The sequence below is a fragment of the Myxocyprinus asiaticus genome, chromosome 27, assembly GCF_019703515.2.
Source record: "Myxocyprinus asiaticus isolate MX2 ecotype Aquarium Trade chromosome 27, UBuf_Myxa_2, whole genome shotgun sequence".
NCBI lineage: Eukaryota > Metazoa > Chordata > Actinopteri > Cypriniformes > Catostomidae > Myxocyprinus > Myxocyprinus asiaticus.
The window spans coordinates 26,073,843-26,088,020 of NC_059370.1; the positions used below are offsets into that span (position 1 = coordinate 26,073,843).

The window sequence follows — 14,178 nt, forward strand, 5'->3', positions numbered from 1 at the left end:
TTCACATTAAACTTCACTGAATAATGCAAGCACTTTCAAAAATGGCCAAGAGAATATGACATTTATTTGATATTATATTTATATAATATATTATACTTATATATATATATATAGTTTTTCTTTTAAAAAAAGAAAATAGAATGTATGGTATGACAAGTTTGCAGTTACAACATGTGTGTGTTTTTAACTCTTAATTTTCAGGGTTTTGCTCATAAAACACTTTTGTGTATAGAACAACTTTTCTACACCACTGTTTTAGCATCCTTCATAGAAACAGAACAAACGTCCTTTACTAGTTCAGTAATTGGAGTAGAAAATATGAGTGTATGTGACAGTGTGCGAGCAATCTAGAAAAAAAAAAAAAAAACCTTTTTCATGATCATAACGTGGATTCTTTTCACAAAATTCATCAGAAAATACAATAACAGAGGGTAACAGGTGCATATTATGGCCATGTGTCCTAAGTGTCAGTAATGAAGTATTTTGTCCAGATGTATCACAATAAAAATACATTTAAAAAAAATGCAATTCACACAAACCATTTACTTGATGCACCTCTTCTATGATGAGCATATTTTCAATTTCTGAGTTTAACATCATACTGATATTTTTTCTGGGGCTTAAAAGTGAAAAATGTCATGTGGTGTCCAGAGACACAGTCTCATTAAAAACTGAAATTCATGAAAATAAATAAATAAATGTTTGGCATGACTAGTGCAGAATAATCTTTTATTATTATTTATTTTTAAAAATAAGCAGTGAAACAATTGTGTTTTAAAATATGATTCATATTCTTTTTGTCCACCAAATCAAAGTCGTGGTGTAACCAACATGTAGGTAGACATTTTGTTGTTTATGTTGACCATAAAAACCATAAAACAGAGCAAACACCTTTAGACCCTCAAGACTGAGCACGACGTTTTAAAAAAACATCTGATATTATTTTGATATTTTTATGAAAAGGCACATTTTGTTCAAATTATGTTGTGTAACCCTGAGTAACCCTGAGAAAATTTTTTAGTCAAAATTCATATTTCTTTATAAAAAAATTACCGATGAAATATGAAATATGAGTCTGAAAAGCTTTTGGAAGTTAATGATTAAGTTTATACTCTCATGTATTCAAGGTGCAAAGAAAGTAGTATTATACTTTTTACTTGATGGTTACAACATATGACAATTTAAAAGTTTTAAATATTTTTGTAAAAAAGTAAATTTTTTAGAAATGTATGAAACCAAATTGGACACAAAGATTAGATTTCCGAGAACTTGACACATGTTCTTAACTAGATTTTTAAAAGATTTCTTATTTTAACACCTTGGACAACCTTATTTGACAATGAGCCCCCCTCCCTTAATTTTATTTTATTTTATTTTTTTTTTGACAACACCATTCCCCTTGAAATCAACCACTGCTCATGTGCATGTGTGATGCTCCTGTTCTACCCGCTCCGTATGGGACTCGAACCAGTGTCTCCGGCATGGGAGGCAGGTGCGTTAACAAGGAGGCTAAAGGCTACAGCCCCTAGCATCAGTCGCTAGTGCACCTCTTGAGGTCAGGAGAGTGAGGTTTATACACATTGCACAGCTATCTATTAGCTGGCTCCCATTACACATGCCATTCCAGAGGTGTATGATGTTTCTTTCTTCTGCAGAACACAAAGATTTTTGAAGAATATCTCATCTCTGTAGGTCTTCACAATACAAGTGAATGGTGGCCAGTACTTTGAAGCTCCAAAAAGTACATGAAGGTAGCATAAAAGTAATCTATACGACTTCAGTGGTTTAATCCATGCCTTCTGAAGGAATATAATAGGTGTGGTTGAGAAACAGATCAATGTTTAACCTTCCAATTGAGTTCAAAATCTGCATACACCTTTTGTATTCGTGGGTCAGTTTTGACCCGGTGGAGTTTTAAGCTTACAAAACATTCATAATCCAATAATTTATCAAAAACCATATTGTAGCTCATTGTTAACTCCTTAGCTGTTCATACATGTAAACATATCTATATTTTTGGCATGTTAACTGAAAAATATAAATGTATGATGTCAGGGTTTTTTTATTAAACAATTTAGGAATTCTTTAAAGGTGCAGTATGTAAGATTCAGAAACCCTTGTTATTAATGACACCTGTGGCCGTTAAGTGAACTGCAGCTGCCTGTTACTCGTAATCACATGCACACACTCCATAGGGACAGGAGCATCAACCAAAACAAAGAGACTGAATGTGATTCACTAGTATCAAGATGACAGATGAGGTAGCATAATTAAAATTACACAGTTATGATTGTTTTCTACAAACTTTGAGACTGCATATTATATTTGAATCTCCAGTGCTGGAACAGGGCTAAAACAATGTGTGGATATAGGTCTGACTATGCGAGACTGTAGTTTGAAGTAATCACTTTTCTTTGCATGATTCATTGACTGCATTTATACGATAGCCTATGTCGCCGTTAGCTAGCTAGCCAGCTATATCGATAGCTGTTAGCTAAATCTGGTGGATGATGACAGTAGCTGTTTATAAAATAGACTGTATATTATAAATATGTTGACAATTCAGTATTGATGTGATTCCATCACAACTGTCATTTTGATATATTGATGCGCTATTGTTTTATAATAATAGATTGTATATATTTTCTGTATAACCAAGTTACGTTACACTAATGAATGGAGCTTTTTGCATTATCTTGAACATTGTCTAGCATTCATTTCATGTGTTATTGTAGTTTACCTTGCTGAATAATTACAGATGAACATTATGTCAGTTACTGTGAATCAGCATACCTGACTTTTAGTATAAAGAGAAGATTGTTTAAATTATTTGAAAGTTACAAAGCAAGGTAGCTTGCAGTTAGTCAGCATTAGCAGGCAAGATCAAGTTAGCTAAAATTACACAGATCAATCCTTATGGCACTATATTTCACATGCTTTGCAGTTATGTAAACTTACCTGTCTAATAAGAAGAAAGCCAATTCAGGGTCGGTTTTGATCCCCAAAACCGAACGAAGGTCCCTCCAGGAATCAAATGCCCTGCCGATTTTCACTCTAATTTTCGCTCGACCACGATCACGTTCCTGCTCAGCCAGACGAGATTCAATAGATAAATCTTTTTTTTTTTTTGGCTTACTCTGAGTTTGTGAAGGAGTCGGTGTTGTGCTGGAAGATGGACGTTTGCTGGATTCCATCTCTAAGATAACGTTACCTAGTGTTGCAGTCTGTCTGTTCACACTGTTGAATAGCGGAAGAGAAGCACTGAGGCAAGGCTCTCGGGAGTGCGCACAAACATCCCGGCAAAAGCGACCCACTCCCTTCGCATGAAAATCCGTCTACAGGCATTAATAGGCAACTTAGGAAGTCCAGGAAGGGCTCATTTAAGTTGCGTTACAAGCCGTTCACACATTGGCAAAAACATTTTTTACATATTGCACCTTTAACATTTCAAAATATATATTAACTATAGCTAAACCACTGTGATACATGTGAAGATATATTTTAAAAAAATGTATCACGGTTTATATGAAATTCCATTGGAACATAACATTGCATTAAATGTATATAAATATTTTAAGTGAGAATTTCTAGTAATTCTCCTATTAACTTTCATATTAATTAATTATTCATTCCTGCTGAAAAACTCAGTATTCAAAATCTACACAACCAAATATTTTTTTTCCCAACCAAACATCAAAACAATTATACACCAATCAGCCACAACATTAAAACCACCTGCCTAATATTGTGTAGGTCCCCCTCGTGCCACCAAAACAGCGCCAGCCCGCATCTCAGAATAGTATTCTGAGATGATATTCTTCTCACCACAATTATACAGAGCGGTTATCTGAGTTACCGTAGACTGTCAGTTCGAACCAGTCTGGCCATTCTCCATTGACCTCTCTCATCAACAAGGCGTTTCCATCTGCAGAACTGCCGCTCACTGGATGTTTTTTATTTTTGGCACCATTCAGAGTAAATTCTAGAGACTGTTGTGTGTGAAAATCCCAGGAGATCAGCAGTTACAGAAACACTCAAACCAGGCCGTCTGGCACCAACAATCATTCATGTGATTATCTAATCAACCAATAGTGTGGCAGCAGTGCAGTGCATAAAATCATGCAGATACAGGTCAGGAGCTTCAGTTAATGTTCAAATCAACCATCAGAATGGGGAAAAAATGTAACCTCAGTGATTTGGACCATGGCATGATTGTTGGTGCCAGATGGTGCTTTATGTCCTTTTGGAGCTTCAAAATTCTGGCCAACATTCCCTTGCATTAAATGGGCCTACAGAGCTGCTTGTTTGTGTTTGCAGAAGAAAGAAAGTCATACACATCTGGGATGGCATAAGGGTGAGTAAATGAGAGTTTTAATTTTTGGGTGAACTATTCCTTTAAGAACCACAGTGAAAGAGAGCGAGAGAGAACGTATGATGCGTTACAAACATGGGGCCGGGGGAGGGCAGACAATGTTTGTGATGGGGAAGAATAAAAGAAGTGAAAGAAAGGGAGTGAATAGGAAATGTGTTGCCAGTAAGCTGGCAAAGAGTATGTTTAGCAAGTGATAAGAGGAGAGAATGTCATGTCTCTGACTCTTGGCACAGTGCTTTAAAGGGCAGGCAGCATGTTAGATGGGAACAAGAGCTGGGAAATGCCTTAACCTCTGAAAGACTTCTGATATTACATCCCAAGACTCCTTGACATCAATTACACATGCAAAACTACCCAACTCTCCCCAGAATGACACTATGTTCATTTTCAGGAAGAATGTGGTTCAATGCACTGTGACTGAATGGTTTTCTTGTGAGTGATTTTAAACACCATGTTAATAGTGAGATCCAGTGAGACATTGTGAGGCAGTATGAAATTATGTAAAAGCTTACAGATGAGCGCAGTAGTAAAGCGGTTGATGGACAGTGGCTCCAGGTACAGCGGACCCTCATAGCCAGACTCCAGCTCACTGCGCACATAGTCCCTGAAAGAGAGAACAGATTCTAACCTCCAACAACTACAGCGTGACATTCCGAGTCATCAGCAGCATGTGGAGGATCTATACTCACAGACCAAGTCAGACAAAGAAGAGCGATGGAACCATCACTCCATCTGTTTGTATCAGACCAGAATTCCTGAGAGTACATTCACTTATATAACACTCAGCTGTGTCCCAATGGGTATGAAACCAGTCACTAAAATACCACTGTATTTTTTTCCCCTTGGCTACTCTCAATAATATTAATTAACATTCAAATTAATTTAATTACTTTTTCATTATGGGTGAATCTCACAAAACCTCTCAAAAACATTCCCGGGTCATATTTCACCCCTAAAATCAAAAGTAAAAAATAAGAAAAAATGATTTTGAATAAGCACATTAACCCCACGCCAAATTCTCATTAGTGTGATGTTAAAAAAAATTGAATTCCCATTAAATAATATGCAATTATGTTTTCTTATTACGTTATGCAATTTCTTTTTTCTTTTGGAGTAAAATATGATACAAACATATTCTTCAGGAGATTCACCCTTGCTCAGTTTTTAAATGTAATTCGTAAACCTCACATAAGGCACACACAAATGCATAAAAATTCACAAAGCTTAGTTAAATTCTTTACTGAGCTCGGCTTTGCTCAGCGTAAGGAGGCAGAGAGCGAATTAAGTCAGGCAGGTAAGTTACGAGCTGGCAGTAATGGCTTTGCCACATTTGGGTGATCTTAATTCAAGCAGCCACTGCTATTTCTTCAGACATATTATGGTGAGAAATGTGCTAAAAGCTCTCTCTTAATCTGACTCTAAACAGTCACCTGTCAAAAAAAAAAAGACCACACTATATTTGCAGACTCATGAGCATGGGAGAAAGGAATCCACAGAAGCAATGAGTATGTTTTAATGCAAAGACCTTAAGTTTTTACATTCTCAATGAATGAGAAATTCTCATAAAAATGATCTTTGGGTTATGTTTATTCACAGATGGCGGGTGGTTTGCATGGCTCTTTCGGGAATATCTTCTCTCCACTTTTACAAAAGTGAAAACTCATCTGTTTGTGTAACGTTATACAAATGTTCCTGGTTAATGATTCTCTTTTACTACCATCTAGAACTGAGTATTTTGCTGTATATTTTTCTCCACCTCTCTTTGTATTAAGTTGTTCTGGTTTTCTAAGCTAGAAACAGTTGTTTATTTCCCCCTTTTTCTGTTCGTTGTAAAGCATCCTGGTTTTAGAAAGGTGCAATATAATCACATGACCCTCAAATTATTTGGACACTCAAGCCACAAGAATGAATCTTATTGCATTAGCAAACAAAAAATCTTTTCACAAGTTTTGCTAAAGAAAGATAGCACAAGCACAATTTTCAAGCATAAAATAATCAATCAATCTAGTTTGTTAGGTTTAACATTATAAACACAAATGATATACTGTTCAAAATAAAGAGTATTTAGACACTTTCTGACAGTCAAACATTAATGAAACATGTCCAAATGATGAAATACATCTGTGGATACTCTGCTAGGACACCTGTGTGAACTAGGGCTGGGCGATATGGCAAAATAAATAAAATAAAACAATCTTGATTTTTATCAAACTTATGGATGATTCCTAACCCTAACCTTTAAATGTACTCCAACATGATTCAAACTGTATGTTCTTTATTAGAATGCAAGGAAACCTGTTTAGAGAAATCTCATTATAGGAAACACAAGAAAAATGCACAAATGCACCAAATGCACCAAGGGGGATGTTGTCAACAGAGTGTAATTGTAAAATAAATTAAAATCTAACAAACCCAGATGTTCAGAAATAATAGAATAAGAAAACTGCTAAATAACTCTTAGCCAGTGTAGGTATTCATTTTATCTAAACCAAGTCTATCTAGAAAGTTATCTAGGAATCAATATCTATAAAAAAAAAAAAAAAAAGTTTATCTAGAAAGTACTCATTGTATATCAAGCAATTTGTGTGTATAATCATAAACCCCTGCAGATAGAGACATGCCCTCTAGCAGTTCACGCTGAGCAGCATTAAATAATTTATTACAATTCAACTTGCAAAGTTTGTCAAAATGATCACTTGCCAAAGGTTGGCTATAGATGCAGTACACTTGAAACACATCACAGAACAAAACAATAATTAGCGATCTATCTGAATCATCACGGCAAATGGAGAGGCAGATGTTTGATTCTCCCATAGCTCTTCATGATTTGAAATGAAGCGTCCATAACTGTCACGTAACTAATGCTTTTTTATAGGTAAAAAAAGAAAGGAGACCATTCATCAACATGCGCAAGCCGAGGCCAGTTGTGGTCTTAAGCCGGTGTATAACTGCATGATGAAACGAAGCTGAGCTACAATCACACCGTGTACAATCATACTGGGAACATTACCGCTGTCTTTTATATCGGTCTCAGTGTTGTTAACCTGTCACGTTCATTTGGAGTGCGCCATACACGTGCAGCTGATCAGGTCTGGAGCGGCATTAAGACAAGCACTATTAATGATTTTGCTCTTCCTTTTTCAGCCTTTGGTGGATTTACAATGTAAGTATATAGTTTGCAATATTTTTTTTTTTTTTGTGCAAAATCTCGATTTCTCGATTAAACAAATAAAATAAAAAATCTTGTCAAAACGCAAACTCGAATTAAATTGGACAAATCGCCTAGCCCTAGTGTTAACTTGAGGGGAACTGACTTCATACATCCACCAAAAATTACCATGGAACCATTTGTTTAATCTTGTGCGACTCCACGTCCACATGGGTGGACGTTGTATTTTGGCTTCGCTATATGCAATGCATAAAACCAACTGAATACTGTCATTTAAGGGGTAAACTTCTGGCACACCGCATCACGACACAACAGTATAATGTTGCTTTTCAGGAAGCGCTGCACCAACAAAAATGCATCTCTCGTATTTTTTTAAAATTTTTTTATTGAAACCTGTTTGGTTGTAAAGAGTATTGGAGTATTGTATTGGAGTGGTGGTGGCGTAGTGGGCTAAAGCACATTACTGGTTCGATCCCCACAGCCATCACCATTGTGTCCTTGAGCAAGGCACTTAACTCCAGGTTGCTCCAGGGGGATTGTCCCTGTAATAAGTGCACTGTAAGTCGCTTTGGATAAAAGCGTCTGTCAAATGCGTAAATGTAATGTAAATGTAAAGAGTAGCGTCTCTAGTTTAGTTTGATATGCCGCTTTAAAAAATGCATTAATTTTTCACACGTCAGCATGCTGATAAAGATGAAGTCCACGTATGTTGAAATTAGGACTGCATTCCCCCAAAAGTTTAAAAAACATGTTAGTTATTTAAAATTTTCTTCAACATTAACATCTGTGGGTCAATTCACTTAATTTTAATATACATATTGTTATTGTTTTATTTTGTTTTCACTGTATAATACGGTTCTATTCATTAACATTAATAAATGCATTTCTATACATTTGCTATGCATTTTCATATTGAGAATAAATCTATTCATGCAAAAGCTGAAAAATGATGCTTTCAGAGGCTTTATATGGAGTTAGGATGAAAATAAGGTGCATTTCTAACTGTTCTGAGACCAGTGCAGACAGACAACACACTGGAGGTTAAGTCATTCACTAAATAGGGAGCAAGAGAGCAAGGGTGTATCCTATAGCTTTCTATGCATCTAAGTGCGTTCACTCCTAAGATCCAACCAAAAGTTCATTTTACATTTTTGCATTTGGCAGACACTTTTATCCAAAGCGACTTACAGTGCACTTACTACAGGGACAATCCCCCTGGAGCAACCTGGTGTTAAGTGCCTTGCTCAAGGACACAATGGTGGTGGCTGTGGGGATTGAACCAACAACCTTCTGATTATCATTTATGTGCTTTAGCCCACTACGTTACCACCACTCCATTTTCAGGCTGCAGATGATGTTTGGACCCCTCAAGATGTTTGGCAGACATGGGACAATGATAATTAGTACATATTCAGAATTTTATAATGCAAAATTTTATTTTAACATGTTTGGCAGTGATTTGGTGATGCTGGCCATTACTTTTAAAAATAATTATTAATTCAGCTTTATAGAAAATCAGCTGTAATGTCTATAACGTCTAAAAAACATGAATAATCAACATTTCTGGACACAACTATTTGATGAAAAATAATCTGACATTCTATAGCTTGGTATTACTTAATTTCACAACTTAATTCCGCTGCCCACATATGTGGACATACATTTTTAGGAAAACTGTTTGATCTAGAAACAAAATAGATGTGAAAATGCACACAGCAGTCACGCTTGGGTCTCAGGAGGTTAAACAAAACAAAATGGCTAAGAAATGTAAAGTTAATGCTAGACCTTTTCTCAGAAATATTTGTTTGCAGATGCCACTTGGTTTGATATTTTGTTATCTAATGCAATAACATTCAGACAAATTAAGTGTGGCTTAAGTTCATATCAACACTACACCAGCAGGATATACCGCATGCACATTTAAGGCATTAGGAGATGCTCTTATTCAGAGCTCTTATTCTGTTTTGTATAGCTTTAAAGAATATTAAAGGGGTCATGTCATGAAGAGGTCTTTCTACTATAAAAACATACTGTGAATATCAGAACTCGAAACTTAATCCCCAATGCAATAAAAGCATTTATTGAAACCAGTCTGCCAAAACGCCTCATTCTCTACTTCCGTAATATTGTGATGTCACATAGGGTACTCTTTAATTCATGACCGCCTCTACAGCAACAACGTCAATGTCTGCTTTACATCATTGCACCCTTGGTCCTGCCCACTGGGGCTCAGTTCGTACACAGAGAGAGAGAGCAGGACAAACAGGCTTGGAGTAGCCCAACTATTCCTGAACACCAAAGGGGACCCATATGGACTATGAATAATTTTTGTATATGCAGTAAATATGCACTACACTGACGTCTTTGACTGTTGTCATGTCTCTGGCGCCACTTTTAAAAGACACGGTGTCAAGTTACAACTCTGAAGAAGAGATGCCATTTGGTTTCATTCAGCTGCTGCCTCTTGTTGTTTTGTGCACAAACTGCTCAACAAACTTTCTTGTTCTTTCGCACATCTGCACTATTTTTAATTGTTGGTTTACGTAAACATACACTAGATGGACATCTTTGACAGTTTTTATGCATTTACAGCCATGTGCATTTCAGTGCAGGATGATACTGGAAACTGTATGTGTGCGTCTTCATTGTGCTTTGATAAGCTTTCCAAAGGAATTGTTATTGAAGGATGGGGAAGTTAAATCACTTGGACCGGATCAAAAACATAAGTAACCATTTTCATTCATGAACATTTGAAATGTCATGACTGTTTGATAGTTTATGGTGCTGACACACTGTTTACACTGGGCACGTCCATTGACGCAACGCAACAGCTTGAGGCTGTCTACACCTGGTGCGTCGACACAAACCTTCTAAACCGTTTATCTGTGTTGGCAGTTGTAGTGCCAGCACATGCAGTGCAAAATTTAAATTAAATTTAAGCTAAATTAAATGGGCCGCAATGGATGCTTCCATGGTAGACAGCTTCATAGATTAGAATGGGTTCTGTTGTTTTTGACGTGACTCTCATGTCCAGTGTAGACAGGCTGTGAGTGTTAACAGTTGTGCTTGAGATGAACAGTTAAATATATTCAGATGCAATCTGTTGGATACACATTATCTGTAAACCCTGAAATTTAGTTTTAAAATGTTGTGGAGCTTGTTCATTCTCTTCCTCTTGAGTTTCAAATATGGCTGAATTTGAAGGGCTGTATGATGTTAGCCAATCTTAACAGTGGGCATTTACACTGAAGTTTTAAGGAGGCGCTTAGGCTAAAACCAAGCATTTCAGACAGAATGCCAGAGACAGGGTGGAAAATGATCATATATTACTAAATTATGACTGTTTTAATGCAAAAATGTTTTACTAACATTATCAGTGGACCTCAGGGAAGAAAATAAAACTCAAAAAAAAAAAAAAAAAAAAAAAAAAAAAAAAGAGCATTTCATGACCACTTTAAGCTAGAGTTAGGGTCTAGACTGTAGTACACAGAATATATGTGATTTCTGTATTAACTGAATGGGTTCAGCTACAACTGACCTTCCAAGCACATGGTGTTTTTAGTGTATTTTTCTGGCAAGCAGATGAGACTCAAGTCGAGAGCTGTTAGGGTAGGAAGCAGCTTTACTGTCAATCTCTTTATTATGTAAGTCCTAAACTCTCACCTTGAGATCTGGTGACCAGCGAACAGCAGCAGAGCAGTGAGCACATACAGGTAGAGCTGTACCAGATGTTGTCGGGGCAGAGTGAGCAGAACTAGACTCAGAATGTAGCCTGAAATAGAGAGAAAGTTAAAGAATGAGACTGCTGTTAGACCACTCAGTAAGGATGCTGTCGAGCATACAGAAAGGCTTCTGAAAGCAGTTCTCTCTCTCAATATCTCTCTTGAACCAGGAGAGAGAATGCATTCAGTCAGACTGAGACACTGTGAAAGAAAGTCACACAGCCAAAGCACATCGACTGAATCCGGATATCCAGTCCAATGATAGTCACACCTGCAGAGAGAGTCTATGGCTATGTTCAGAATGGAATAATAGTGTATTGTTTATTGCAACTGTGCAGTATATACTATCAAAGTCCCTTTAAGGCAAGTCAGGTCACTCGGCAACCATGTTCGTAATGCCTCCGGGCAGCCTGCAGTACGCTATTTTCCATGGGTACAAGTACAGCTCCTATCTACTTATATGGGGAATGACCAAAATCTCGAAAAGTGTTGGTCAAAATTCCAAGCACAAAACTTGCAATTAAATAAAATAGAAAATACATTTCAAATCATCAAAATCTAACAACAATTGTCCTTCTTTTGTACAGATCATGCAAAAACAAAATTTCTCAGGTTGATCCAGCTAATGCATAGGCACGTTCTCCATGAAAACAGGTGACGTCTCAAACTAAAATGTGATTGGCACTTTTAAATGTAAGATGGGACTTCCATTCCTAGAGCCATCATATTCAGCGTTGGTATACCAGCGTCCCAACTAATATTGTCTCAGATACTACATACAGCCTGGTATTTCAAAATGCTGTATGTGAATCAGCATGCAATATGCAAATACAAACATTCCAAAAAGTAGTTTACTACATCGTTGACGCATGACCTCACTACGTATGTTTGCATGTATGTTTAATTTAGCGAGTGGCGTTAAGTCAGTAAATTTTTTTTACTATGTTCAGACTAGCATGCTACCATACTAGTACTATTTCTGCTGTATATATTGTACAGTAAACACAGCAGCAATCATAAGCGTAGTATGCTATTCTGAAGGCAGAGCTAGGAGAGGCTCGACGAAGGCAGGCAGAGCCATGGAAGGCTCTCAGGGCAGAGCTGTGGGAGGCGGAGCCATGAGAGGCTCGAGGGGCAGAGCCATGGAAGGTGGAGCAGAACTAGGGATCTTAGTGCCCGGAGCGTAGCCGAAGGCTCGAAGGACCATGGTGGAGCTGGGGGCTCGGAGGACCGAAGCAGCGCCGAAGGCTCGGAGATCCGAGGCAGAGCCGGTGGGACTGAGGACCAATGCGGAGCTGGAGGAGGTCCCTGGTGGAGCCAAAGGTGGAGCCAGGTGACCGACGGACCAAGGCGGAGCTGGAGGGACAAGGGACCCGGTGACGCAGATAGGCTGACGGCCCATAGTGGAGACAAGGGGACGTTGAGCCGAGGTGTTGATGAGGGATCGGAGGGCCAAGGCGGAGGGTCAACAGATCCCCTTGCCTGTGAAATCTCAGGGGTCAATGGTCAAGTCGGTGACTTGGGGGGGAACCGGCTGACCAGGAGGAGGAGTCTTGAGTGGAGCCAGCGGAGGAGGAAGGGCCAGGGCACTGGACGGTACCAGAGTGTCAATTAAGCTGGCTGGAACCAGCGGAGGATGAAGGGTAGTTAGGGTGGGAACCAGGGCGGGGAGCAAGTCCAGGGGCCTCACGTATAAAACTTTGCATAGATTTCATCCATAAAGTGTGTGTACACACCAAAGGCAGAACCTGCGCATAGTTCCCTTAATAAATCCCAGCTAGCGGAAGATTGTGCATACATGCACGTGATTCATTCTCCACCCCATCTCCTCCACAAAATAACCATATATGGAGTGTACAACGCCTTTTTTTACTATGCATATCCTCATCTGCATACAATTATCATATGCATTTCACCATCCAGATACGTGATTACTGCACTTAACGGTACGAGAAACTGTATTTTAAGAGATAAGACTGTAAATGTCACAAGTTAGATGCTGCACCATGAAGAAACATTATTAAGATATTAACTTGTTTTCAAAGAATATATCTTGAATATTCCTTGGCAAAATGTTTTTATCTTTGCAGACATAAATCTAACCCAAGTAATTTTGCTTCTCAGAAAACCTTTTAAATCATTTTAAGGGTGTTTTTATTGAGAAGTGAAATATTTAGTACTGGAAACAAAATGAAAATTATTAAAATTCTTTGTGCAGCATTGTCCGATTTCATCGGATTACTAAGATTTTATATTTGACTGGTATTTTACTTTCAAAAAACAGCTGAACGGCAAATGTACTTTTCATATGTTTTTATTAGACTAGAAGGGGGTTTCATTGTGATGAGGGTCAGGATGAAGTGGAGCAGGCAGCACATTTGATGTGCATTGCTGTACCTGTTTGCAGCTGTACAATACTGTTTCTGATGAGACATGTCTCTCCAACGATCTCTTCGACTACTGAATGTGGCCAGCAGTGCCTGTCTTATAGTTACTGTCCATTTTACCGAGCCATTTAACGTCAGTCAGCGTCAAGTGCGCATCACAATACAGATTATCTTTATTCAAATGCTGTACTTATCTCAGTGCATGATTGTAATAGAACAGAAAATACCTCAAACTAAGAAATATTCGCTGTCATTTTTAGTTACTGTATATTCCTTATCTAATATGACACAGGAAAGTTCTCCAAACGCAGCGCATCCCACACCAATAATTCCCTTTTACAGCTTATATTTGAATGCCTTTTGAATTAGTTACATAAAAATAATATAGCCAACTACTGGCTTGATAACGATTACTTCTGTTTAAAGTACTACATACATTTTTATTCTAAATGTAAATTAAATGAAAATCAGAGTTTATAATCAGTCTGTTCAGTTCATTATTTTTCCAGCTGGAGTCGGCAATTCACA

At 37.7% G+C, this 14,178-nt stretch overlaps 1 protein-coding gene across 1 annotated transcript in view; it reads right to left on the bottom strand.

The window, feature by feature from the left end:
- The window catches only part of LOC127418136 (RING finger protein 145-like), a 40,775-nt gene that overhangs the window by 16,168 nt on the left and 10,429 nt on the right, over positions 1–14,178 (bottom strand). Inside the window, exons 3-4 of the mRNA XM_051658531.1 lie at positions 11,205–11,313; positions 4,885–4,976 (exon numbers count right to left, since the gene is read on the bottom strand). Of these exons, the coding sequence (XP_051514491.1) occupies positions 4,885–4,976; positions 11,205–11,313 (201 nt within the window). The remainder of the gene's footprint in view (positions 1–4,884; positions 4,977–11,204; positions 11,314–14,178) is intronic.